Source organism: Tetrao urogallus, assembly GCF_951394365.1.
Source record: "Tetrao urogallus genome assembly, chromosome: 9".
In the NCBI taxonomy this organism is placed as follows: domain Eukaryota; kingdom Metazoa; phylum Chordata; class Aves; order Galliformes; family Phasianidae; genus Tetrao; species Tetrao urogallus.
In genome coordinates this window covers 8,958,701-8,983,486 of record NC_136822.1, presented here as the reverse complement: position 1 = coordinate 8,983,486, position 24,786 = coordinate 8,958,701, and the positions used below count along the sequence as shown (strand labels likewise).

The 24,786-nt window shown below is 40.7% G+C and overlaps 2 protein-coding genes across 2 annotated transcripts; one reads left to right on the top strand and one right to left on the bottom strand.

Annotated features, from left to right (window-relative positions):
• Window positions 1-2,527: 2,527 nt before the first annotated feature.
• Window positions 2,528-4,268, bottom strand: CCL20 (C-C motif chemokine ligand 20; the record flags this gene model as incomplete). The annotated part of the gene is given in 8 exon segments (XM_079540041.1): window positions 2,528-2,555; window positions 2,856-2,933; window positions 3,651-3,765; window positions 4,018-4,114; window positions 4,116-4,136; window positions 4,138-4,164; window positions 4,168-4,203; window positions 4,206-4,268. Coding segments are annotated over 8 exon segments (465 nt in total).
• A 12,135-nt stretch (window positions 4,269-16,403) lies between these two features.
• LOC306949633 (thiamine transporter 2-like) lies at window positions 16,404-21,987 on the top strand (the record flags this gene model as incomplete). Its single annotated transcript, XM_079539626.1, has 5 exons — window positions 16,404-16,553; window positions 16,842-17,658; window positions 19,117-19,309; window positions 20,436-20,577; window positions 21,808-21,987. 5 exons carry the CDS (start codon window positions 16,404-16,406, stop codon window positions 21,985-21,987), a joined length of 1,482 nt encoding a protein of 493 aa, XP_079395752.1.
• Between the last annotated feature and the right edge of the window lie 2,799 nt (window positions 21,988-24,786).

The window sequence follows — 24,786 nt, the reverse complement described above, 5'->3', positions numbered from 1 at the left end:
CAGGAAAAAAAGTGAGAAACAACAAAAACTTAATCATTAGGAGCCACAATCAACTGAACAATAGTTGAACAAACAACTTGTTAGTACTTGTCCAACACATGAAATGCAATAGGATTTATATTTAAACAGCAAAATGAAATCAGAATGATTGATACTCCTTCAGAAAAGAATCACTGTCCACACAACACTAAGCTATTGTTGTCATCAGCATCTCTGCTGCCTCTCATTAACATATACTGTTTTTTTCAGCATCTGTAAACACATAATATGCAGTGGCAGATAAGGATGCATACTAAGATTCATACTAATCCTCACTGGATACATTTTTCTACATGCATTTTTCCCCTGAGATAATTTCAAAGGACTATAACAGATATGACAGTATAATATTTAAACAGTTTTTCCCATTAACTACAAAAAGATCCGTACCCAGAACCGGAACAGATTCAGATGCAGTCATTCATGCATTAGGCAATACTAATCAATGTTGGTCATACTGCTTTCTTCAAATTAGAAACTTACACAGTAGCAATATTGTCACAGTTCGGCTGACAGCTGCTCCATGTAACTGACGAGAACCAGAGGAGGCATTCTGCTGTGTGCAGAACAGGTAGCGAACACAGTTGCTTTGCACTGGAGTGGTAGACAAACCTATCCCCAAGATAGTCTTTGAAAAACCTCAAATTCTGACACTTTAACATGAGCCCATTTATTGTGCCTACACCATTTCCCAGTCTGTAATTCAGCTCATGAGCATTTTGAGCCTGAATGAGAGCCCACCCCAGAGCTTGCAGGAGTGGGGCAGAGCTCTGTGGTTTGCCTCAGCCCTATCAAAAAGTCCTGGGAATTCCCAGGCAACATGCTGGATAATTGCTTATCTGGGAGGGTGATAGGTTCTTACCTGATATTCTTAATGTAAGGAATATGGAATCCACCTGCTGGAGAATAAAGCAAATTAATCACAGAGCTTTACCCACAGAGAATCGCTAGTTTCCAGATTTGCAGGTCCAGAAGCAGATTGTGTAAGCCCTGTCAGATTTTAAAAGCAAAATCAACAGCCTTACATTCATAAACACCATACAAACCATCTCTGTGTCCTTGAGAGAGAAGCTGAAAAATAATTTTAAACTTAAAATTTAAATGAAATGTAAATTAATGTTTCCATCTCTATGACTAAAAGGTACCAAAGGCCAAGGCATAGATTTATCTGCAAAACAGTGGTACTGACATTGAGTACAGTTGCACAGCCTACCTGGTCATGGAATCATAGAATGGAAGGGAATGAAATCATAGAAGGAAGGGACCCTTAACGGGCGTCTAGTCTAACTCCCTTTAAATGAACAGGGACACCTACAGCTAGATCAGGTTGCTCAGAGCCTTTAGATATTGAAAGATCACGTACCTGAAGTCTGTGTGAGACTCGTAATAGCAGCAACAGAGCTGAGTAGTCTCCCCCATTTACTTGGCCCCACATCCTACCAACTCCTTGAAGATCCTTTACTTTTGTCATGCATCATTTATAATGTGTTAGTGGCTACAGACTTCAACCAAGAATATTTCATTATGCTAACATGAGGAAACACAAAGGGGAAGAAAGCACTGCAAATTTCTCCTCTAGAGATGACTAAGTTGAGAGGAGACTCTTACTGTAATCACAAGCCTTGCCAGTGAATTAGGTAGAAGCTTACTGATGTAAGGTTTCTCCTGAACAAATCAGTAAAAGAAATTCCCTCAAGTCTCAGTAATGTGAGATTGAACTAAAAATGGGTCTTTGTGTTAATCTTCATACACAACCACTCCCCAGAGAAGCGGAAGGAGTTGTGTACTATGGATTTCATAGCAACCCACACTGCAAACAGAGCAAGGTGAGCAGAGGCTTTAACAGATGTGAATACACTTGAAATAAACTCCTTTGCTCTTGAGCACCTGTTAAAATAATTACTCAAGGTGAACTCATCACCTCTTCTAATGACAAAAACAAACAAACAAACAAAAGAACACCTTACCACACAGTGCAGTTTTTAACATTTATTTTTAACTCCAGTTCATTTATTTTTAACTCCAGTTTCCATTTTTTTTTTCCCCACAAGCACTTTTTAAAACAATAGCCTAAAAGGTATTATCATGCTAACTCCAGTTAAAAGGAAAATTCTGGCACAAAATAGTGCCAAGAAGTAAAAAAATAAACAGAATAAATAACCTTTACAAAGATTTACAAATGCCGAGCAACATAACAGTACTATGCAATAAGCCTAATACAATTCATGCTCTGTACAATAGCTTAATGAAGTCTTTACTAAATAGTACTCGTGTCGTATTAGTAAACCCAGAAACTTCAACAGAATGCTTAATTCAAGCAAAACAGCGATGCAATATGAATCAACGCCAGAAGTTCAACGGTTCCAAAGAAGCCAGAGATAGTGGTGAGTAAGCACACAACAGTGTACAACATGACAACATCAACCAAAAGGTTGAACCCAGTGGTTCTTCAGCCACGTCTGTGTTCAGTTCCCTGCTGGAAACTGTATCACATTGACATCCTCTTGAGCTTCTGGCTGTGGAAAGTAACAAGAAATTACACTCAAATTATCACCTCAGCCACTGATCAATTACAGGTTTTTCTGTACAAGCTATAGCACCTACTGAGAGAATAGCTCATATAGAAGAAGAGACACATGGTATGACCATCTCTGTGAGAACTCTAAATAGGAACAACCATGTATGACAGGAGGTGTAAAGGCTGAGCTCGTAACTGCCATCAGAAGCAGCCTTCAGGAAATGTGGAGATGCAAGAGAAAGATTTCTATATGTGCTCTGTTTTCAGCCTAGTACTATTTAGATATTTAGATTCATACCTCAGGAAAAGAAGATGCTTCTTCACCCAGTCTTCCTTAGGATTTACACAGGCTTTCAGTCCCTTGTTGGTGTGAAAACTGGGAAAGAAATGATGATAGGGAGATTGGTAAATACACATTAGAAATCATTGATAAAAAATACTCTGAAGCTGCATTTAATCAAAAACATGCATCATAGTTACTCTATGTAATGAACAATAGCACCTGCTTTAGAAAACATTGGTTTGATAAGGGATGCTCCACAATGCCTTCAATACTACATGAACAATGTAGTATTGTTCCAATTATGCTTACATATAAAAGCTTCATCTGTTTCTGGTAACATAAAATTGTGATCAATTTGTTGTAATTATTGAGACCAAGAACTTTGCTACATACAAGAAATATCCTGTGAGACTGAAAAGAATATTTCCTGTCATGCTAAGATGTCAGATAAACATTTAGGAGGGCTAAAACATCTAGGAAAAAATTCTGATCTCTGTGAATTGAGATGTCTCACTTGAGTTTGTTACATGATTTATGCAGGATTCTGTCAAGGAAACATTCTGTGTTGGCAAGGTACCTCAGGTAGAGGGTCAAGGACATCCTTGCCTGCACAGTGATTCTTCAACAGACTAATTATGTAGAATGATTTTATGGCTATCCCATGAGTTACTGGTCCCTGTCTATTGAAAAATCACATTTCTACAATTCAAATCATTGTTCCTACCCCAGCAGACTTCCTAAGGTTAATATATGACTGCCAGAAAAAAAAAAACAAAACAACAAAACAGGATCTTCTGAAAAGCAACTTACATGATGGCATCAATATCGCAGACTTCACCAGAGAGCTGTTCAGTAAAGCCCTTAATGACCTTCCGAGGCAGACGGGCTTTGGTGTAAGACAGACAGCAATCTTGGTTGCTTTGTGCTGGAACAGAAAAACAGTCATGTCAATAAGACCCACTTGGACCACGTTGCCATGCTGCCTAGGTTATTTGTTTTTCAGTTTCCTAACTATCTAGCTCCCCTTTGACAGAAAAGTTGGATTAGGCTGTATGCTTTGCTGAATTAATCCCCCTCTCCCTCATACTGCTCGTAACATGCACACCCTAGCACAGCTGGCATGGTGCAAAGTAGCACAAGAACCGCATCCTGGGGCAGAGTGCCCAAGCTCACTCACCCTGGGAGGTACTGCACAGCAGCAGCAACAGCAGCCCCAGCAGAGAAACCAAAATCAAACTCTTGGTGTGGAAGGTAGGCATTTTCACTCCAAGCAGCAGCTGTGCTCCAATGAGTGCTCCTTCACCACCTGCCTGTGCTGCCAGCCTCAACACTTCTCCACCTGCTTATAAAGCAGCTGACAGAGCCATGGGAATTCATATGCGGGCGGGTTCCGCTATCATCACTGGGTTTCCCCACGGCAAATTCCATCATGCCCAATACAACCTGAGTGCTTCTTCCTGGTGCTATAACCAGAGATAGCAGCATGCTGGGGACTTTTTTTTTTTTTTTTTTAAGTAGGTTATAAGATTCAACCCAGAAGAGGAGGAAATTAAAGGTTGTGAGGTAATGGTTCTGTGGGTAAAACATATATTTTTAGGGGTAGGAGTGTGGGTTGTGAAATGAAGAAAGTAAAATGTAGGTAACCAAATATTATTTAGAGAAGCTGTGTCTTTTCTGTGCCCTAGTTTGATAAACCCAACCTGGGCGCAGGAGGAGGTGGGCCTAGTCCAAATGGGTTCATCTCGGTATGGTATACTCTTAGAAACTGAGTGACTATCCTTAAAGATGCCAAAGGACTAAATTAGTATTTACTGGATGGCCAAGACAGTAACATCAGACCTTCCAGATGACTGCTTTTTGAGCTCTAGATTGCAAAACTTCTTGGGCTTCATTGAGGATGCTTGGAAATGGATTTGTTTAGAGTTTCTTCTACCATATACTCACTGTCATCACTTTCTGCCCATTTGTTATACATCTGAGCTATCCCACTGGAAATAGCCTGTACTGTTTCAAATGCATCAACACTATTTCACAAGTCACAGTTGTATCTTCTTGCCTCCCCAGGCCAAACTGCACTCAAGTATTGATTACTCCTGAACATTCAGCCAAAACACACAAACATTAAAGTGCCTCATGTGGATCGGGAAAAACCCATGTAGTACACTCTGAGCTGGAACTGAAGATTGTGCCATTCCCAGTGCCATTTAGTGACCCATGTGAAAGGAATGTGATGACTGCAGGCCACATCCTGTGGAATACACAGAAGCTGCTACCAGCTCCAGGTAGTTATGGGCTAAGCTGAGCTTCAAGTGGCTTCTCTTAAGTTAGAGCTCAAGGATGCAGTCATAGTTCGTTCAGAATTATATACCTTCTCTTCTTCATAGACTGTCAGTACCTCTCACGAAGTGTACATTCATGTTATTCCTAAAAATGTAAAATTTTAGAGATAAATAAAATTCAACTTTAGAAAAAATTTATATTCAGATAAATCCATTTCTCCATACAATGGCCAGAACTCAGGGAAGCTATGGCACGTGCCTTGCTGCACACGTCTCACATAAGTTAGAAATGCTCATGCTCAGTGCCACTGCCATTGGTCAAGGGACAGGAAAAAAGGCAATAAATATCCCGTACTGCTCTATAAAACTGCTTTATGGTAGAATGCCATGTAAACACATAACTGCTGAAATCACCATGCTCTCAGTTCTTGATCTGTTCTATGCACTAGCTGTCAGCACTAGACAATGCAACAAAATGCCTAACCAGAATGATAAAACTGAAATGACAGGACTCCAGGTTGACAGCTTTTTATTTTCCTTAAATATAATAGTTAAACATGAATAACTTATTTCAAAACTAACAGATACTAAGAAGTGTCAAGTTGGCAATGAAGGATTCTCTATCATCCCCACTTTTTTTTTTTCCGAATGGTTGTCCAGTGAAAGCCTGTAATTTTTTTTTTTTTTTTTTTTTTTTTTTTAAAGCAGGAAGTCACACCATCTGTCAATAAGATATGAAAATTAGGCATTGGGTTATCAAGCCTCATTCCTCTGTTTCCACACTCCTGTTTCACTCTAGCATGGAAACTAGGAAACACTCCACCTGCCTCGGAAAGAGAATTTTGTAAGATTGCTGAAACATTTTCTCATCTGTAGATTTGCACTAAGCAAGCAGTAAGCTAAAAAAAAATTACTTGTAAAACTTTTTTCTGAAAAGGAAGATCCATTTGTCAGAGTTCTCTCACCACAGCTTTGACCCCCCTACCTACTCCGAATTAAGTACAAGCAGTTTGGATACTGGAGCAGTGATGTAACACAGCTAATGCTCAGCTCGTACTCCTGCCCTTGGGCAGTTTCCATCCCACCTCCAGTTGCTATCAGAGCCCTTTGCTGGTGCTGTGCCTCGTGTCACAGATGGCTGCTGTGCCATGGGTGTACTCCTTTTACCTCAGAGTTCATCTGATTTAAGAAATTGGATCGAGGTTAAAACAAAAGTCATCATAAGGCCCTCAGACTCAGGTCCTTTTAGTACTTAGTTTGTACTCGATTTATTTGCACAGTGTAGTTAAAAATCAACAAAAGTTGCAACGCAAATGGCTGAAGAAAGCTGCCTGGCAAGTCCCGACTTACCTAGCTCATAACCATATCTTATCTGTCTTCACATTTACAACAGAATCATAGGGAAAAAAAAAAAAAAAAAAAAAAAAAAAAGAGAGAGAGACAAAGGAAAAATAAACTGGTAAGTTTTACATCTTCAAAGAAAATGGAAACATGAGTAGCAAGCTCCAATGCAGACACTAAAGGTCTGCTAGACATCTAGCTGTGGGTGGCCAGCACAGGCCCAAAACCAATGCATTTAACGTCCCAACACTGATGTAGTTTGGGGGCTGCACAGGCAGCCTGACGGTAAAGGGCCACGTGAGGAATGCAGGCCAGCAGCACTCCCTGCACCCATCCCACACCTTGCTGCCTCAGTGAGGTGCGCCATCTTGGGGGAGGCCGCAGCTGCGTGGGCAGGGCTGTGCCCAGAAGTGTCTTTGGCAAAGCACAAGAGGCAACAGCCACAGGCTGGGAGAAGGGAAATTTGTATCCCACAGTGGAAAAAGCATCTTCACAGTGATGGTGATGAGGCACTGGGACAGGCTGTTCAGGAGGGGATGTGAAAGCTCAGTCTGAATACCTTAAAACTCAACTGGCCATAACCCTGTCCTAAGCATGATCTTTTGTTTGAGTTCCTCCCCAAACTGTAGTCAAGCCCACCTTATTATTATTTTTTTACCTCCTGACATTTCTGCTAGGACTGTCCTTTTCTTCTTTCAGTCTCCTAGCTTGTTTCTTTCTGACATTTCTTTTGTTACAAGTTTCTTGGCTTTCTCCCCTACTGTTTTCCCTCCTTAGATCCTTTCACAAACCCTCCTCTCTCCATGTTGATAAGCTTGCAGTAGGACAAAATGCCAAAGCATAGATCCACAAAGTTTTCAACCTCTCTTAAAATTCCTCTGCTTTTGTTCCAGGGGCCAGAAAGAAATTTAGGGAAACACACCACATTCCTACTGTATGCCTTTTAAAAGATGATGTGAAGGCAGACTAGATGCTGAAGCTGCAAAGCAGTTCAGTTAGAGCTGTAAAAAGAGCAGAAACAACAGGGAAAATAGCAACTTTTCCAAGGTAATACTGGGAAAACCAGTTCTGAGCAGTTTGAGGACAGTAAAATACAAGATCTGGGAAGACAGCTCTCAGGCTCTGGCTGCAAAGCCACTGCCTTCATGTCCCCTCTTTCCTGCATCATGAGACTGTTGTGTCCACATCACATGCTGCTTCTTTTATGCCAAAGGGCTTTTACCCACAACACCATGCTCTGAAATTCTGAAGTGACTTGAGAATTGAACTTTGATAAACATTCCTGTGCCAGTGGAAAAAGGGAAATTATTTCTAGAGGACAAGCGTGCCCCATCACTCTCCCCATCACAGCGCAGTGGAACTGAACAGCACAGAAGCAGATCTAATTTCCCCAAGTACATATGAATTCTGAAAATGGGACTATGTGTGTTTTCATGCAAAGTCATGCATGTGTGTAGCTGCATACACATGGGGAATTTAGAACTGCTCATGATTTGGAAAACAGCTTGAAATGTTTTGAAAATACGGGCCCACAATTGTAACCTGTCTGACTAAGTGGTTCTGCTATGAGATTCCAGAAGTCAGACAAGTGCAAGGCCTAAAGCATACTATTAACTACCATTAATATTAACACAGAAGAGGGATTTTATAAATCACTGGTTAGTATGCTACAGCTTACAGTCATTGTTATATGGGCTTAGGTCTAATAGCAAATAGAATTGAATAAAACCTCTTACCTACAGTAATGTTAGATCCTGCCTATATATTCACCTGTTGTCTAAAATTAGAATTATATCGATAATTTTTAATTGACTGGCAATTTAGCAAAACTTCCATTTTTAGCTGTCTACACAAAGAGGTATTTTAATATATACTACTGTCCTTGGATAGACTGCTGAAAATAAATAATTATAGCAACACGGTTGATGAACCAGGAAAAGGAGAACTAAACAGGAAACTCCCTTCTGTAATTTCCAATTGCTTAAAACACAGCAAAGGGCAGGAGAAGGCACTAGTTCAAAGGAACACATGAGCAGAGCCAGAACAGGAGATTTAGACATTGCATAATTTCAGTGATGAAATATACAATAAATCCCAAGCACAAAAGTTCCACACGTAACTTGTTCAGTCTCTCTAATGTTACTGTGATGCAACAGTGATTTCATTACGTTTAGCAATTGCATGACTATATGACAGAAATCCTTGTATGAAGGAAGAAACCAGCTTTCACTAAGTATGTGTTACTCCTTGTTAGGAACAGTTTACAAATAATACTGAATGAAAATGGTTTGATGCACTCACAGACAAATCATATGCCTGTTGGAAGAAATGAACCTCTGATCTTATGAGAGTGTAGGCTATGAAGAGAATGGTATGATTTGATTTATCAAAGTGCTGTTTGCCTGCTGCTTCTTACTACAGGACCAAAAGCTGAATATCTGGTATTCTATAGGAAGATCTCTCTAGTTCAAAACAATGTTATTCTGTCCTATAGTCCCTTTCGGTATTCAATCACCTTTTCACAGATGTAGACCTCTGAAAGTTGAAGGCAAAAAAGAAAATTGGAATGATGGATGAAAAATAGCCAGCCTCCACCCCACTCCAACCCTCCACCCTCCCTCCCCCCTAAAAAAAAAGCTTCCTACCAATCTGAGCTGGTGGTTACATTAAATTTGCTGCAGTACAACTCCATCTTCCTTCTAATTTATGAAGGAAGAAAGGAATCTAAAAAATTCAGGTACAATCAAAGAAAACATTACAACTAATGTTTCTGAACACTAAAGAAGTCAAGAACTGCTTTTTTTCTGCCTAACTTCTACAAATGTAAGGAAGAAAGAAATCACTTAAGAGGACACAGAATATATCACCCAAAATGGTTTGGGAAAGCTGTGTCATTTGCAAACGAAAAGGAAATAGCTTACAAAAAGTGAGTGCAATTTACTATCTTATAACATCCTGGAAAACACACACAGCAATCTTTTTGTACAGGAGTCATCTTACTTCAACTCTGCATGTTTGTCAGTGCTTTTCCAGTAATGTTGCATGGTTGAGAATATTCCAGAAATGTACAGAACGCAATGATCTGGATAAGGAGAGAGTAGTTGGAGCCAAAATCCACAGCCTGAACATCAAGTTGCTTTCCAGTATTAACAAATGTGAGTTTGCACTTAAAAATATTTTGAAATATTTAATGCATTCAAAAATATTCAATTCATAAAGATAGAAAAAAGCGTCATTACCCTTGGTGATGATGAAGGAGAGAGGTGTGACATTTTCCAGATTTGTAGATAAGAATAGAGAGGCAAAAAAAAAAAAAAGAAGAAGAAGAAAGAAAAAAGATAATTAATTTTATTAGAAACACAACTCCAGGTAAGCTGAATCTGCTCATGAATCAGGTGAAACCAATACAGGTTTGTCTAAAAATTTGAAGAGAATATTTTATAAAATCTGAAGGAACTTTTCTCTAGCAGTCTGTGGTTCTTTTCTTGAACTGACATAATAAAAGGAGAGAAGGAAGAACCAGATAATGTGAAGTGGTAAAGTTTTGGGCTGACCTTGAACTCCCTGACTGAAGATTATACCAGACTTGACATTTAGAGCATTCCATCTCTCCAGGCTGCTTAGTACATGTTTGACACAATCAGGATTTTGTTAAGTATAACGTGAAGACAAGCATAAAACTTTCCAGTAACACCTGTTTGCTTTGGATTGCCAAACTAGGGGGAAAAAAGCACAAATAAATTGTATATATGTTAGTTAATATCATTTAATGGCTCTGTCAAGGGCGTTAGCAGAGTGGCCATGGACACAGGGCTTCTCAAGTGTTGAAATCAGTGTAGCTTTTCAGCACTAAGCAGGTACATTATGGGGACTTTCCTAAGGGGAGATTTAAACCATGGTTGCCTAAAACAGCTAGCTCGGGCTTCCCTGTCCTACACTTTTCCCCAGGAAGCCACAGCTCTAGGTCCTTCCACTGTGACTTTTCCAGATTCTTTTGTATAACACAGTCACCTAGCTTATCTGCCCTATGCCTTTTAAACACCTTCTGGACCTTAGCTCTTCAACTCTTGATTTCTGTGAGAGGTGTTTTAGGGCCCTGGCAAGAACAGTGTTGCTTTAAGTCCCTTTAATAAACATTTGCCAAGGTCTTTTTCCTCTCTGATGAGGTCCCCCCTTGTCGGCTTCAAGCATAACCTACTTGTTATTTCCAAAATCTGGTCTGGATGACCCTAGCCAACCCACTGGACTGCTCCTGTTACCTGCCACAGGGCTTTTTTGCTGAGGCCCATGGCTGGCATTATAAGGAAAGTGCTGTTCCTAGCCACACAGGATTGCTGACAAGCTTCAGGGTCTCCTGGAAACAACAAGAGATCATTCTGCAAGAACTAGAGCCAGAAATTCTGCCCAAACACAGCACATTTTAAACCAAGCACTCTGGACTTGACAGAAATCTGCTAATCCAAATGAACTGTGCTTAACAAGAACATTTTTGCCTGGACTTTTTAAATCTATACTTCCGCAGATCAGAGAATGATCCTTTTTATGCTTCATGTTTGCACTGAGGGTCCTGCAAATGGTAGCCATACTGCCAGCATAAAGCATAAACTAGAACTGCTGCCTCTGACACAACAATGTTTACACTCTCACCTGGGACAAAAATGCCTACCTAATATTTGTCCAACTACAAGTGTTTGGTTACTGCTATCCAAACCCTTCTGAGGTGGCAAGGAATCAAAGTGTTAAAAGAATCTATTAGAAGAATCTACTACTCTAGAATCTAAAATGATGCATATGTAATTTCTCAAATGTCATTAGAGGTTTAACATTAAATGAAACATCCAGCTAGCTATGTGCACTTGTCTAGACACAACACATGTTTTTCCAGTAGGACTTGGGCAGTCACAATGATTCAAACTCTTCCACAGTGTCTATAGCATGAGATGCACTTTGAGGGGAAAAAAAAAAAGTAGAGCAGAGGTGCTGAGACTTCCTATCGGAGTTGAGTAAATGTAAATTTTTACTCTGAAACGAGATATCCTTCCATGACAACAGAACAAAGGAAAACTGCCACAAGTGGGAGGTTTGTAGGATAAACAGGTCAAGCCTACAAAGGAACACGCCTCAGAAAGTGATCTTTCAACATGGGAAGTTGCTAATAAATTCTCTCATGTTTTTCCTCCCATCTCTGTGGCAATCCACAGCAAGTCACCATTAGTCACTAGAAGTATTAACCAACTCAGATGAGATTTGCTTGACCTAAAATATCATTTCCTTTGTGCTACTTAACCAAAGATGAAGAAACCATGCAATGGATGTCTAAAACACCACTTAAACTGTTCACTGAGTTAAATTGTATATCATTACAAAGCAAACAAACAAAAAAGGAAAACAAAAATAAACAAAAACACAAATAGGATGGCAAAGTTCTCAGTTCCAGCCATCAAATAGAGATAATTCCAGGAGACTTATTTTCATACAGAACACATCCATGTATGACCAAAATTCCCTCTAAATTCTCAAGGTGAAGATGAATAGATAATTTTGTTCTTTCCTGATCTACTAAAAGCGTGACTTTTTAAAAAATTAGTATTATTATTATTTTCTTTTCCTCTTTAGTTGCAGACTCAAACAATTACTGCACTGAAATGGAAAGAGGAGGTTTTACTTTCTGTCAGAGATCAGTGAGAGTTGGCACAAGCTCTATCTCCAGAGACTAATGAACATTTCTTCAGACCTAAGCCAACCCATGGACCATGGCTGGCTCACTAGTCGGTCATGTGGAGCTCACAGCTTTTACAGGAGTAAATTGGGGTTGACCCTGTTGAGAAAATAGGCCGTAATTTTTACTGCAGTTGGTACTTCATGAAAGTGATCTTTCACTCATATGAATAACATGTGGTTCATATCAAGAGAGAATTAAACAAAATTTTCATATTAGCCACAGAGAAATATGTGTTTCAATCTTTTTTTCTTTCAGAACTGAAGAGCTCAAAGCCAACTCGTGAACCACACCAACAATCAAAGTGATGGTGAAAGATAGCTTGGCAGTTGAAACAGAAATTTGACCACATGTCTGACTGGGATCATTTATCCAGAAATACCATCAAACTGCTGTTCTTCCTAGAAACACTGATGGTTTCCATGACAGTGAAAGAGCTGAAGGATGTACTGTCTCTGGGGCAGAGGAAAAATAGACCCCATACAAAATCAAAAGGGGAAGATGCCTTAAAGTTCACATAGAACTTCTAAATGATTCATTTTGCAGAGAACAGTACCAGCGGACACCTTCACAAGCTAGAAGATGTTTGCTTTCCATTTCTGCCCTCTGGCTCCTTTGGACTATATCACTTTTCATGCCTCAGCTAAGTGCTGCAATGGAACAAATTTTCTTTGTGCCGGAGAAAAAAATTTCTAACACCCCACTATTTCTAAGCTTCCCAGAGTCTGATAGTTTTCTTAACAGACAGGAAGCAATCCAGAGAGCTGCAGTGCCGATCACTGCAATGCAAACAAGCATGCCATACTCCCTATAAGGACTTGGCAGGACTCCCAAGGGGACATCTATTGTAATTCAGGTGGTACTTTCCCAGCCTTTCATGAACAGAAGGGTTTTGACTTGTTACATTTAATTCACCAAAGAAAATGCAACTAAAGAAAATCCAGCGGTGATTTATATTCCAAAAAGCTGAAAACAGTAAAGTTAATTTCCCTCTAGCTAATAAGAGAAAACTAAGGAGGATAAAACACTCCTGGCACAGCACAGTATACAAAAGAGGAACTAAAGCATTGCTCCACAAGCAGCTTACGTTTACCTTGTCATTACAAAAACTCATCACAAAACTTTTACATACTCCGGGCTACTTTGCTAGCATGTTCTAACAAGAGCTCCAGGCCTTCCTTATGCAAACACATCAGTATGCCACCACTAAAGTGTTGCCAATGAGAAGAATGAAACTCCCAGTGACACAGAACAGTGATGAATGACAAAGCTCTCAGCTCCATCCCGCACTGCTACCAGCAGCCACTACCCTGTGTGGTGCAGATGGGAATGTGCACTCTAGCAACATGTGTGTAAGAGCGACTGCTCTGGTGCTTTGTTAAACATTTGGAACAGATAAAGAGGAAAATCTTTGGGAAGAGGATTGGTGCTATTTGCTTTTCATTCAGACAACCATCAAACCATATTTTAAGTCTCAATTTTCTGCTGCCTTTGGGCAAGGAAAAGGCCAGGATTATCTGCTCTGTTCCTTTAAGGATGTTGAAAGTGAGCCAGTGGGAAGTGTTCTCAGAGGTGGTGTCCTCAGAACAAGTTGAACTACTAGAACAGGACAAGCAAGGAAGCCAAATAGAATCCAGAAGCTGCAATTCACAGAGGACAGCTGAAGACTGTAGATCCCAAAAGGGGACCTTTCGTGTGGAAACAAGAAAGGAGGGGCTCAAGCACACAAGGTATGATTATATATGAGCTTTGAAATCAGAAATCCAACAATGATGAAAGAAAGATGGAGGGGAGGAGAGCACTTTGGTGGGGAACTGAAGGGCCAGGCCAGGCCACATAGGAAAAGGGCTGGTGGCCCTCGTACCAAGTAAGAAATGATGGAGTGTACTGGGAAAACAAGAAACAGGTGGTTTTTCTGTGGCTGCACAGCAAAGATTTTCATCAACTCTTCAAAACTCAAGAAAAACCAAGAGTTATAAAAGATAAATTGATCATAATGTATAAATAAATGAGAGCAAGTCTGTTCTCTCTGTCTTAAGCATGAACACACAGATTTTGATCTCAGAGGTTTGTGATTATGAGTGCAGAAAGGAGCAACGGTGTCAGTGGCTGGCAGAGCCAAGCTGGGACAGCAGCAGAGCTCTTTGTGATTCTGGGGTGCAAGGTGAGTGTGCATACTGCTGCAAAGAGAGAGGTACTCACCTCCTGCTCCCCACAGACAGAGCAGGCTGTCCCCACAAGCTCCTAGCACTTCCTGGCTCTGCACATCTGTTAAATCGAGGTGGAAACTTCTCATCTGAAGTACCTGTTAGTCATGCAAAGGTTCCTCCAATAGTAAGCCTGCTGTGCTGGGGAAGGAAGGATGCTCATACCAGGGTGCACCTGAAGACTTCTTTGTACACAGCTCAAAACAGAGATTGCTGCACGAGATGCTACAACCTTACCACAAATGGCCAGTGTCAGAAGGCAGGTCACAGCATTGAGTCCCAGGAAATGCAGCAGTCTCTGGACTCCCCAGAAGTCTACCCATGTCCCACTCACATCTGAAGACGTGGGATGTTTAGAAGGGTCCATGAAATCTGCCACACTTTCACTCCGTATGGCCTACTGGGTATAGAACAAACCCAGCAGGACCTAAAAGAGACAGGCATATTTAACCTGAGGATCTAGTTTGAAAAAGAAAAAGATACAAACTGGGTAAGTCACAGAACTAACCTCTGTTGATGCTCTGCATTGAAGTGCAAGAAATGCTTTTCAGCCCCTCTTTCTGATGCCTGTCTCAGAGTCTTTGTGTGCCACATGAAGCATGCATGTGGTGTCAGAGTGCTGTAAGGCATTAAAGGTTATTCAAGAAAAGAAGAGTAGGAGGATGTTTTGGTGACCAGTTTAGGCAGAGCCCAGAGTCATCCTTGCCAAATCCACATTCACAGCACAAGCAACTCCAACAGCAGGGAATGAAGAAGGGGCAGAAATGCCTTTCCTTGAATTCTATGGATGTATCGCGAATTTTTCTTGAGACATTCTTTGCTGGGGTCATCTTGCCCTCTAGTGGTTCACACTATAGAGCTGACATACAGCTGTGATTTCTGCTGTAAATCCTGCAACATTTATGCAGAAGTTTCGCATAAAATGAAATAATTCCAATTCTGCTTGATTTGCGCTGTTTCTATGCTCATCATTAGGAAAATCTGAAGTCATGATATGAAGTTATACAAGATGTAAAATGCTTGCTACCTCATTCTTTACATTTCGTACACCAGGTAACTTTTGTACCCTATGAGAGGATCCTCCACCCAGCCAGCCTGGAGTGACACTGTCGACACATGCACAAACATTTTCATTTGGTTTGGAAGAAGCCTTCCTCATTTTTATCTTTTTTTTAATCTTAATTTCTGAGGAAAATGGTGCCCACAAAATGCTTCTATTTTAAGACGAAGACAATATTTTGCCTGAAAAAAGTTGTTAGGAAGAAAAACAGAGATGACATCGAAAACAGAGCAACAGAAATAGCATCTAGAAACAGGAACCCTACAGAGGGCTCCAAAAGATAGACTGCATAAGTTTAGATTCCTGATATTATCTAGATCAACATGAATATGGAATGTAACTTACACTGTATTCATTTCCTCTGCATGCTGCCACATCATACCCATTCTCATTTCTCTGGCTCTGTCCAGCAAAGTTGCAACAAGGTTTAATTTATTCCTCATGTCTCAGCTAGAGAAAAGAGCTGAAATATCTGCTTCATTTCACTTTAACTGCTATATTTGTTAGTGACTGACCTTCTGGGCTCCAGTTCTCCATAACAGGAAAGCCAAACATCTCTGGAGGAGGGGGGGGCACGGAGAAAACCAGTGATTACAAAATAAGCTTATTATTCAGTAAGGTGCTTGGTTGAGATCAGCCATGATGTCAAAGAATCACAGTACTCAGCTATCTTCATCTAGGAAAGCTTTTTCTGTGGTTAGCTTGCTCAGTACAGAATGAATGACAGTGTAATTTGTCTCTCATTTACAGATCTTCCAAATCTTTATACACTGTCAACAGAGAAACAGCAGAGGTATGTAGATAAAGCTTTTCACTTTTGAGCTAAGAAAGATGTTTTCCAGATACCAACATTTAAAGAACACTACTTAGCACAAGAAACCAGAAAATATATTGAATTACAAAACATCTTTGTGTTTTGGGCAGTGTCAGCTAAGAAATCTCCTCCCCAGCTTTGCCATGGGCTGCTGGAAGAATAAGAAAAGCAACACCTGGACTTTTCCCACCCTGATCCTCTGCCTGTATGGATTCTTCTACATGATGAAGCCATCAGAACCTTTTCTAACCCCTTACCTAACTGGACCAGATAAAAACTTGACAATAGATGAGGTATGATTTTCTCTGCTTTTTGTGTTCACAAAATGAAATGTGGAACTCTACACAAAATTTTAAATGGTCTTGGCAGGTTACAGTTTGCAGGTGGCAAAAATGAAAAAGATCTGAAATACACATAAACAGGGTCTGTAAAACTTAAGATTCAGTACTCTGTTTAATACACCTTCGATGCTTCTGAACACAGTTTCTATATATGACATCTTTTTCATCCCTTCTATAAATCAATTTAAATAAATGAACTTATTTTCACCAAGAAGAATAAGATATCTTCTTCACTTCCAGGTTACCAACCAGGTTTTCCCAGTTTGGACATACTCCTACCTCGCGCTCCTTGTCCCCGTCTTCCTGATTACTGACTACGTGCGCTACAAGCCCATCCTCCTCCTCCAGGGCGTCAGCTTCATTGTCACGTGGCTCCTGCTCCTCTTTGCACAGGGGCTGGTGGCCATGCAGGTGATGGAATTCTCCTACGGGATGGTGACAGCCACCGAGGTTGCCTACTACGCCTACATCTACAGCGTCGTCAGCGCTGATCGCTATCAGAGAGTGACGAGCTATTGCAGGAGTATCACTCTCGTTGCAGCCACCCTTGCTGCTGTGCTGGGACAGCTCCTGGTTTCCTTAGCAGACGTATCCTACTTTCACCTCAATGCCATTACTCTGGCTTCCGTGACCCTGGCCTTTGTGTGCTCCTTTCTCCTCCCAATGCCTCAAAAGAGCATGTTCTTCCATAGGAAAGGCCCCTCAGAAACCCTCCCACAACCAGACAGAGTTGTGGCTGGGCTCAGTTCCAACACGTCATTGAGCTGCCAAGCGGACAAGGACTGCGCAGCTGCTGACACGGGAGCGACTCCAGCGCAGCAGGCGCAGCAGCCCGAGCCCCAGCACCACGTGCTGAGAGTACTGGTGCAGCTGGGCAAGGACCTGAAGGATTGCTACAGCTCTAGGAAGCTGCTTTACTGGTCCCTGTGGTGGGCTTTGGCTACGGCAGGCTTTAACCAAGTTGTGAACTACATCCAAGTGCTCTGGGACTTCCGAGCCCCATCTCACAGCTCTGCAGTGTACAATGGAGCTGTTGAAGCAGTGGCAACATTCCTGAGTAAGTTACATTCTAAGAATCAATCAAAGGTGGCATCTAAAGTTTTACTTCAGAACATTTTTTTTGTTCTTTTTCATTGCAAATGCTGCAGGAAAGCAGTATACAAGTTGTGCATTCAAAAAGTTGTTCTTTGATGTACAGAATAGCACAAATGTGAGCAAAGCTGTTGTTCTATATGACTGGGGCAACAAACTTTATCCTACTAGTATGCAGAGAGCATAAATCCCATGCATCTTACATTCATTTGAAGGCACACTTGCCTCTTTTGACAGGGTTTTGAGTTTTGTTTTCTATTCTCTCCACAGCCTCGATGCCAACCAAGTAGCGCTACTGTTCCCATAGCAATAGCATAAAGATGAGTTTTCCATAAATATTTTACACACAAAGAGCATACACCTCTCATTAAGAGCTGTCTTTAGTGAAATGTTCTTGCACAGCAAGAAGCAAAGAATTTCAGTCATTTCAAGATATGGAGATTTACAGGAAAAAGTGATTACTCAGTTTGCAATGGTACTGATGTTAATAATTACTCTTGCAGTGGGAGCAGATGTCCACACTGCACAAGCAAAGTAACGTTATCCAAAGGCAACGTAAGAGGATACCACTTCGACTTGGCAGCATTTCACATTCATATTGTGCTGCAGTAGAAGTAATTGGGCTGTGATGCAACAGAAAATTTAGATATATCTTCATTGTTAACTGGCCTTTCACTACCCTTACTGTCATTAAGGAGAACCAAATACTTCTAAGTTTAAAAGTTACTCTAATATGGAGGTAGGCAGCTAACGTAGACCAACTGAATGATGCACTAAAAACACTTAACTCCTATGGTGCCTATTCAATGAGGAAAACTTCTCATGGCAATGCTTACTTTTCTCATTGCAGAGGTTTTTAAATTGTATGAGATCCCATAAGATGGTCATCTGGATGGCTTGCCTTCAAAATAGATGTGTTTTTGTAGGAAACCGACTAAAATCAAATAGCACCTCCCCAGTCTCTTTTTTTTTTTTTCCTGAGTATATTCACTTGATATTTTACAAAAGTCCTCCTTTTTTGGTTATCTTAGCTCCTTATTGAGCTGCACAGACCTAAACCATTGACCTACGAGGAAAAAGCTTGCTAGCTTGTCTATAGCGTAAGCTCATAGAAACTAGAATTGTTCCTCAAGCTCCAAACAGCATTCCTAAATCTCTTCCTAGAAGCGCATGCTGCCTACATGCAAATAATGAATCCTTACACGGGACAGCTTATCCAAGAAGTGGAATAAAACACAAAGAAAAGAATGGCAGATACTTCAAACTATTGTCTAAAAACAACCAGTCATCTGCCCAATTTCAGAACTACTCTACTTCATTATTCAATGCTGCCTTTTTGTAGGTGAGGGTGGCAAGCCTTAGTGATACAGGCAACATAACAGATGTGATGTTTGCTTCTTTCTTATTACTTTTTATTTTCTAGGCTCTGTAGCATCTTTCATGGTAGCATATATGAAAATGAACTGGGACCTGTTTGGAGAACTGGCATTAGGAATCTTCTCCATAATGGATGCTGTTTGTTTATTTCTCATGCACTTTACTACCAATATCTGGGTGTGCTATGCCAGCTACCTAATTTTCAAGGCAAGCTATATGCTCCTTATAACAATAGCAACGTAAGTATTAACCCTCACAGCTACCATGACATACATAATACTTACAATACTTTACGTTTACTTTGGGCATCCCTCTTTTTACTCCCATCTAGTACGAGATGTGGGTGTTCAGGTAAAGACAAGGACACTTAAGTGTCTGCTTATGTTCTAAGTATCCTTCTAAACAAACATAAAGAAAAGTTATTAAAAGAGCACTCAACAATTGCCTATGCAGAAGTTAAACATAGTATAAGGTATATTTACTACTAAAGGCCATAACAGCAAAGCATAAGTTACTTTCCCCTTGCACATATGCTGGCACAGGAGATGCAAAGTGAACCACAGGGACAGCACAACCATCTTGGAAAACCATCTTCTAAAATCCCCTTATATATATCAGACTTTGCTGATATATATAATCCTCAATGATATTACAGTGTAAACAGGAAATAAAAGAGTATGGGGCATTTAAACTCAAACAAGACATCTAATGAGATCAAGTTATTTTGTTGTCAGAAACTGAAAATATAATATATGTAAAACATTTTATTACACCATTTATTGTATTGATAGGTTGTTTTTAGCATAAAATATTTACCATACTACTTCTTTAACAAATAGCAAATGCATTTTGTGTCAAAACCCATAATGATGCAGTCAACTAAAAAAAATAGAGATAAAAGTGCAGGACGTGACAAAACAATACTCATCTTTAACAAAGTCAATTAAACTTTCCACTTATATTTTGGTGGATTTTTAGTACATTATAATGGATCACACCTGAACTTCTTTAACATATTCTACAGAAAAAATAAAAACTTGCATCAGAAAGCTGCGAAAAATCAGTTCAAAGCATTCTGCAGGGATATTTGTTCAGATAGAAACTTGGGAGGTAAATATTGCTATGAAAGACTATTGCCAAAACAAGATTTACATCAGAAAAACTGGTTAGAAGATATAACTGTTACCATGGCCATTATTTCTCTTTCTTGCCTTAACGAATAGTCTCTATCTCAACCCGTGAGTTCTAATTTTTCCCCCCTGATTCTCTCCCCCATCCTATCGGGGGAGGAGGAAAGAGCACACAGCTGCTTGGTGCTGAGCTGCATGCTGGGTGAAACCTCAGCACCTGCCCATCTCACCATAGGTTCCAGATCGCAGTCAACCTGAGCATGGAGCGTTATGCTTTGATGTTTGGGCTGAATAACTTCATTGCACTGGTGATTCAGACCATCCTTACAGTAGTTGCTGTGGACTCAAGAGGCCTGGGACTGGACATCGTGACTCAGGTATGTGCTTGTTAACTTGCTTCCCTTTCATTATTCAGCCAATTCATCTTCAGAAGTTTACAAAAAGAAATTATAATGCAAAGGATAATGTAATTCCCTTTCTTCTATAGAAATCAAGGCAGCATATGGTGTTAGGTGTTAGCCTTCCTATTTGCCTTTTAGTGCGGCTTTTAAGATGTCTAATGATGAGAAACAACTTTTTAAAGGCGATGGCTCCACACCTTCAATAAGTAGGCCCTGATACCTAGCTTTTGCTAATTCATAGGGCATTGAATAACATCCTCTGCCCAAAAAATTAGGCTGATTCTCAGATGTTGAATCAACATAATCCCACACTGTCAGGGGACCTCGAGACCATGAGACAGCATGGATTATTGAAATTACTTCAGTTCAAGGACACTTGCCTTCTAATTGCAGCTCAAGAGTAAACCTGATCGATATCTCAAGATGAATAATGTCTCACTACCCGCTGCTTGGTCATTCAATTTGGCATGGGATACCCTCTCCCACATCAGTGTCCATAAATTCAGTCAGACCAATTCCATTCGTGACAGTCAGTTGAAATTTACCAACTTCTGCATTATCTCAGTTGGCATCTGGGAAGCTGAGGCAACTTCCTGCTCCCATGGATATGAAGAAAATTAAAACTATCCAAATGTTCTCCATGGAGATAACAGAAGTTACTTGGATAAATGAAAGATTAAACAAAAGATCAAAGATTAGGTCTTGAAGATTAAGGACAGGAACACCCACAGACTTCATAAACAGACTTCATAAATAGGCCGCTGTTATTGGATATACTGATTCAAATTCGTATTACATTTACTGAACCCAGTGTGGTGATCCCAGTGAAATGTGCGAGTAAGAGCAGGAAAAGGACAAACTTGGACTCTTCTCTTGCATGATTCATTACAGTGTGAGTAATGGACATGCTGTCTCTACATTTCACAATAATATAAAAAAAAATCCTGTTCCTATCCCTTCCCCCCTCTGATGTTTAATAGGAAGCATAAGGATTGGGAGCAATGTGGCAGTTCTCCATTCTTCATAGTACTGCTTTCTGGAAAAGCTAAGATTTCGCTTAATGACAAAGCAAAAAGTTCAAACATTGAAACTATGCCAGAACACAGGTAAACAAAATTGCGTCTGTTTTCGGGAGAAGCAGTGCTTCTCAACCATGTGTTTTTCATCAATTTTTCTGCTTTTTTTTTTTTTTCTTTTTCCCTCTAGTTTTTAATTTATGGCAGCTACTTTTCAGTCATAGCTGGGATTTTCTTGATCAGAAGCATTTGCATGCTTGTCTCAAGAAAGTGTAACAGGAAAACAGTGAGATTTTGGGAAGAGCCTCAGAACCCCACTGAACATGAATCAAAAGAGCAGACTGTAACTGGCTGTGCGACACGGCTGTAAGAGTTGGGCAGACCGCTCACGTGGCCAGCCCTCGTGAGAGAAGAGCTCCTGCTGCAGCATACAGGGAACCACTGTGCAAGAGGAACTTACAACGCAGCCCTGAAAAGCTACGCTGAATCATTGCAGCACTTCCTTGCAACATATGCCAGCTAAGATCAACATAATGGCACTGTACCAAGAATAAAAGATAAGTTACTTTAGATTCTTATTTACTTTCCTATAAATAGCTTGATAGCAGTAGTTTAGACATAAAAAAAAGCACAGTAACCACCTTGGCGTTATGCTGTGCACAGTTGGAAAGATCGGAGTTCACTCTGCTTGCTTGTCTAATTCTTGCAACCAGTGTTGCCAAGCTGCTTCCATGCACACTTGCTCGTGAGTGCACATGAGCCTATTCTCTACTTCTGCCCTTTGCGTGTACCTTATTCTGAGCTGAGGAGGAAGATATTGCATCATTATACTCTCTCCTACCCAAAGACAGGCATTCAGTGGTAGATGACTCCCTTATAATTCAAAAGCCCACCACAGAAGCAGGCCTTGTGCACACAAAAGCTCAAAGGCAGTTTGCACAACCTTCAAAACTCTGCAATGCCACAGTTACTGTATTATCCTTGTCTGAAAGCAGCAACCTAAGCAGTGCACTGAATTCACAGCAATCCCAGCATGGAAGGGTAAAAAAAATTTGGATTCAAATCTCCACAGACCACTGAAGGTTGGCCGTGTCCCTTTGACTTCCACACTTAAGATATTTATAAACATTAATAAGATCCCCTCTGAGTCTTTTTTCTCAAGGCTGAACAGACCCAGGTCTCTCAGCCTGTCCTCATAGGGGAGGATGCAGTGTGGAGGCAGAAAAGAGGTTATAAGTGAGTTTGCACAGTAAATACTTAGTTTGATACAAAAATATATCCACACGTTAAAGTTATTTCTGTACTGCAGTTTGCTTCAAGCTTGCAGTACCTACATCTAACTAATAAAAATAGAAAACACTTAGCATTTGCAGAATATTTTTCCTGTGGAGAGACAAGATACCACATGTACAAACGTTTTCGCTTTTCATAGACTGGTCATCCTCTGCAACCAGCAAACTATCCTAAATATCCTACTATGGGAGTGAGAGGGGGCAGGAAAGAAGTTTGCTTCAAGTCTCACGAAAATCAGTGGGACTTCACCAAATGAAGGCAGCTTTTTTTCTAGTCCATTTGTTCAGTGTTGTGCATTGTGTAGATATCCCCAGTTGCAAAGAGGCTTTAAGTAGAACAGTTTAACCAATGCAGTATAAAAGGAGATGTACTTACTCTCTGCTAAACAGTACCTTGTTACTACAGAACTACGCATGTGGAAAAAAGGAACTCGGAATTTCCTCAAGCTGTCTTCAGTACAAAAAGTTAAATATCTCCCTACAGGTAGCATCTGGTAAAAGGAAAAGGCATTGGCAACATGCCAAACTCTGCTGTTATGTAAAAATGTATTAGCAGTAGTAAACTTCAGAAAAGGAGCTAGAAAAAAAAACAACCAATAGAAGTAACATTAAAAGTTCCTCTGTTTTGAGTTGGTCACAGCTCGCCATCTTCCATGCACTGCCACTAAGGAGTAAAGGAACCAAGCAGATAGTATATGTAGCTTTTAGTTATAGAGAGCACTGTCTTCCAAAAGCAGACAAGAATATACGCTTACATTCCTTTTATACGCTTACATTCCTGTCCTCCAGAAGATAGATTCTGGGGTTGGGAGTTTGGAGGAGTATTTGGGAGGGGAAGGGGGATAGGGAAGCTCTTAGGAGCATTAGGAATGACAAGACAACAGAATCATAATCAGCAACAGAAAGGTAAAGCCTCATGTTATCCTGAGTTTTCAGCAGCAAGACAGTGTTGACCCAGCAATCAGCACTGGTTTCATCCAAGCGATAGAGATGCACGCGTCCTGCTGTGTGTTCACGTACAACACACACGCTTTGAAGAAGCCACAATTGAGGTTTGGCAGGCACCAGCAGGGCTTTTTAGATCTGCAGGAAAGTGAAACTTGGAACAAATCCACCTCCCCTTGCAGCTGAGCTGAACATGAAGGGCTCATCTCTCCTCTAAGCATGCCAAAGGATTCTGCATAACCATCGCTGTCCCAAGTGACAGCTCCAGCTAAGAGCAGCACCAACTGCCCTTGAAGCACCACCGGGCTGGGGGACAAGTCTTCCATTAAGATACAGTCAAGCTGGTGAGGCCCATTCTGGAAAACCAAACAGCACGAAAATTGCATCTTTTCATTCAAAGCCAGGAGGTATTAGGCAAGCACGGTGTGGGCTAGCAGAGAAATCCTGGCCAGCAGCCACCTCTCAGCCAGCCAGGTGATGGACCACCCAGCAGTGTTTTCTCCACACACTCACCTGTTATTGGAAATCAAGATCTGAATTTAGGGTTGGTTTTTGTAACCTTCCTCTGAGGTCGCAGCAATGCTGCCTTTATATACTATTCAGACTAAGTATTTCCAATGTTAAGACAGAGCTCATAGCGTGTTGTAAGCTGCCTGGGGGCTTTTATTGCCTACAAAACACTTTCACCTCAGTTGTTCCAATTGACTCTCAGACAGACAGCCTCCCTGAGCATGCTGAGAATCTAACATTTTGCTCAGCCTTTATTCAGAAATGAGACTGGAATGGAACTTGATTCTTCCACTGAGATGCATCTCCTCAACTCTAAGTACACCACTGAACAACACTTGACATAACAGAGGCTGAAGTCCCACCACAAGTGCACCTTGATCCAAGCTGTTAATTTACAACTGTGCTTGTGATTAGGAGGAAGT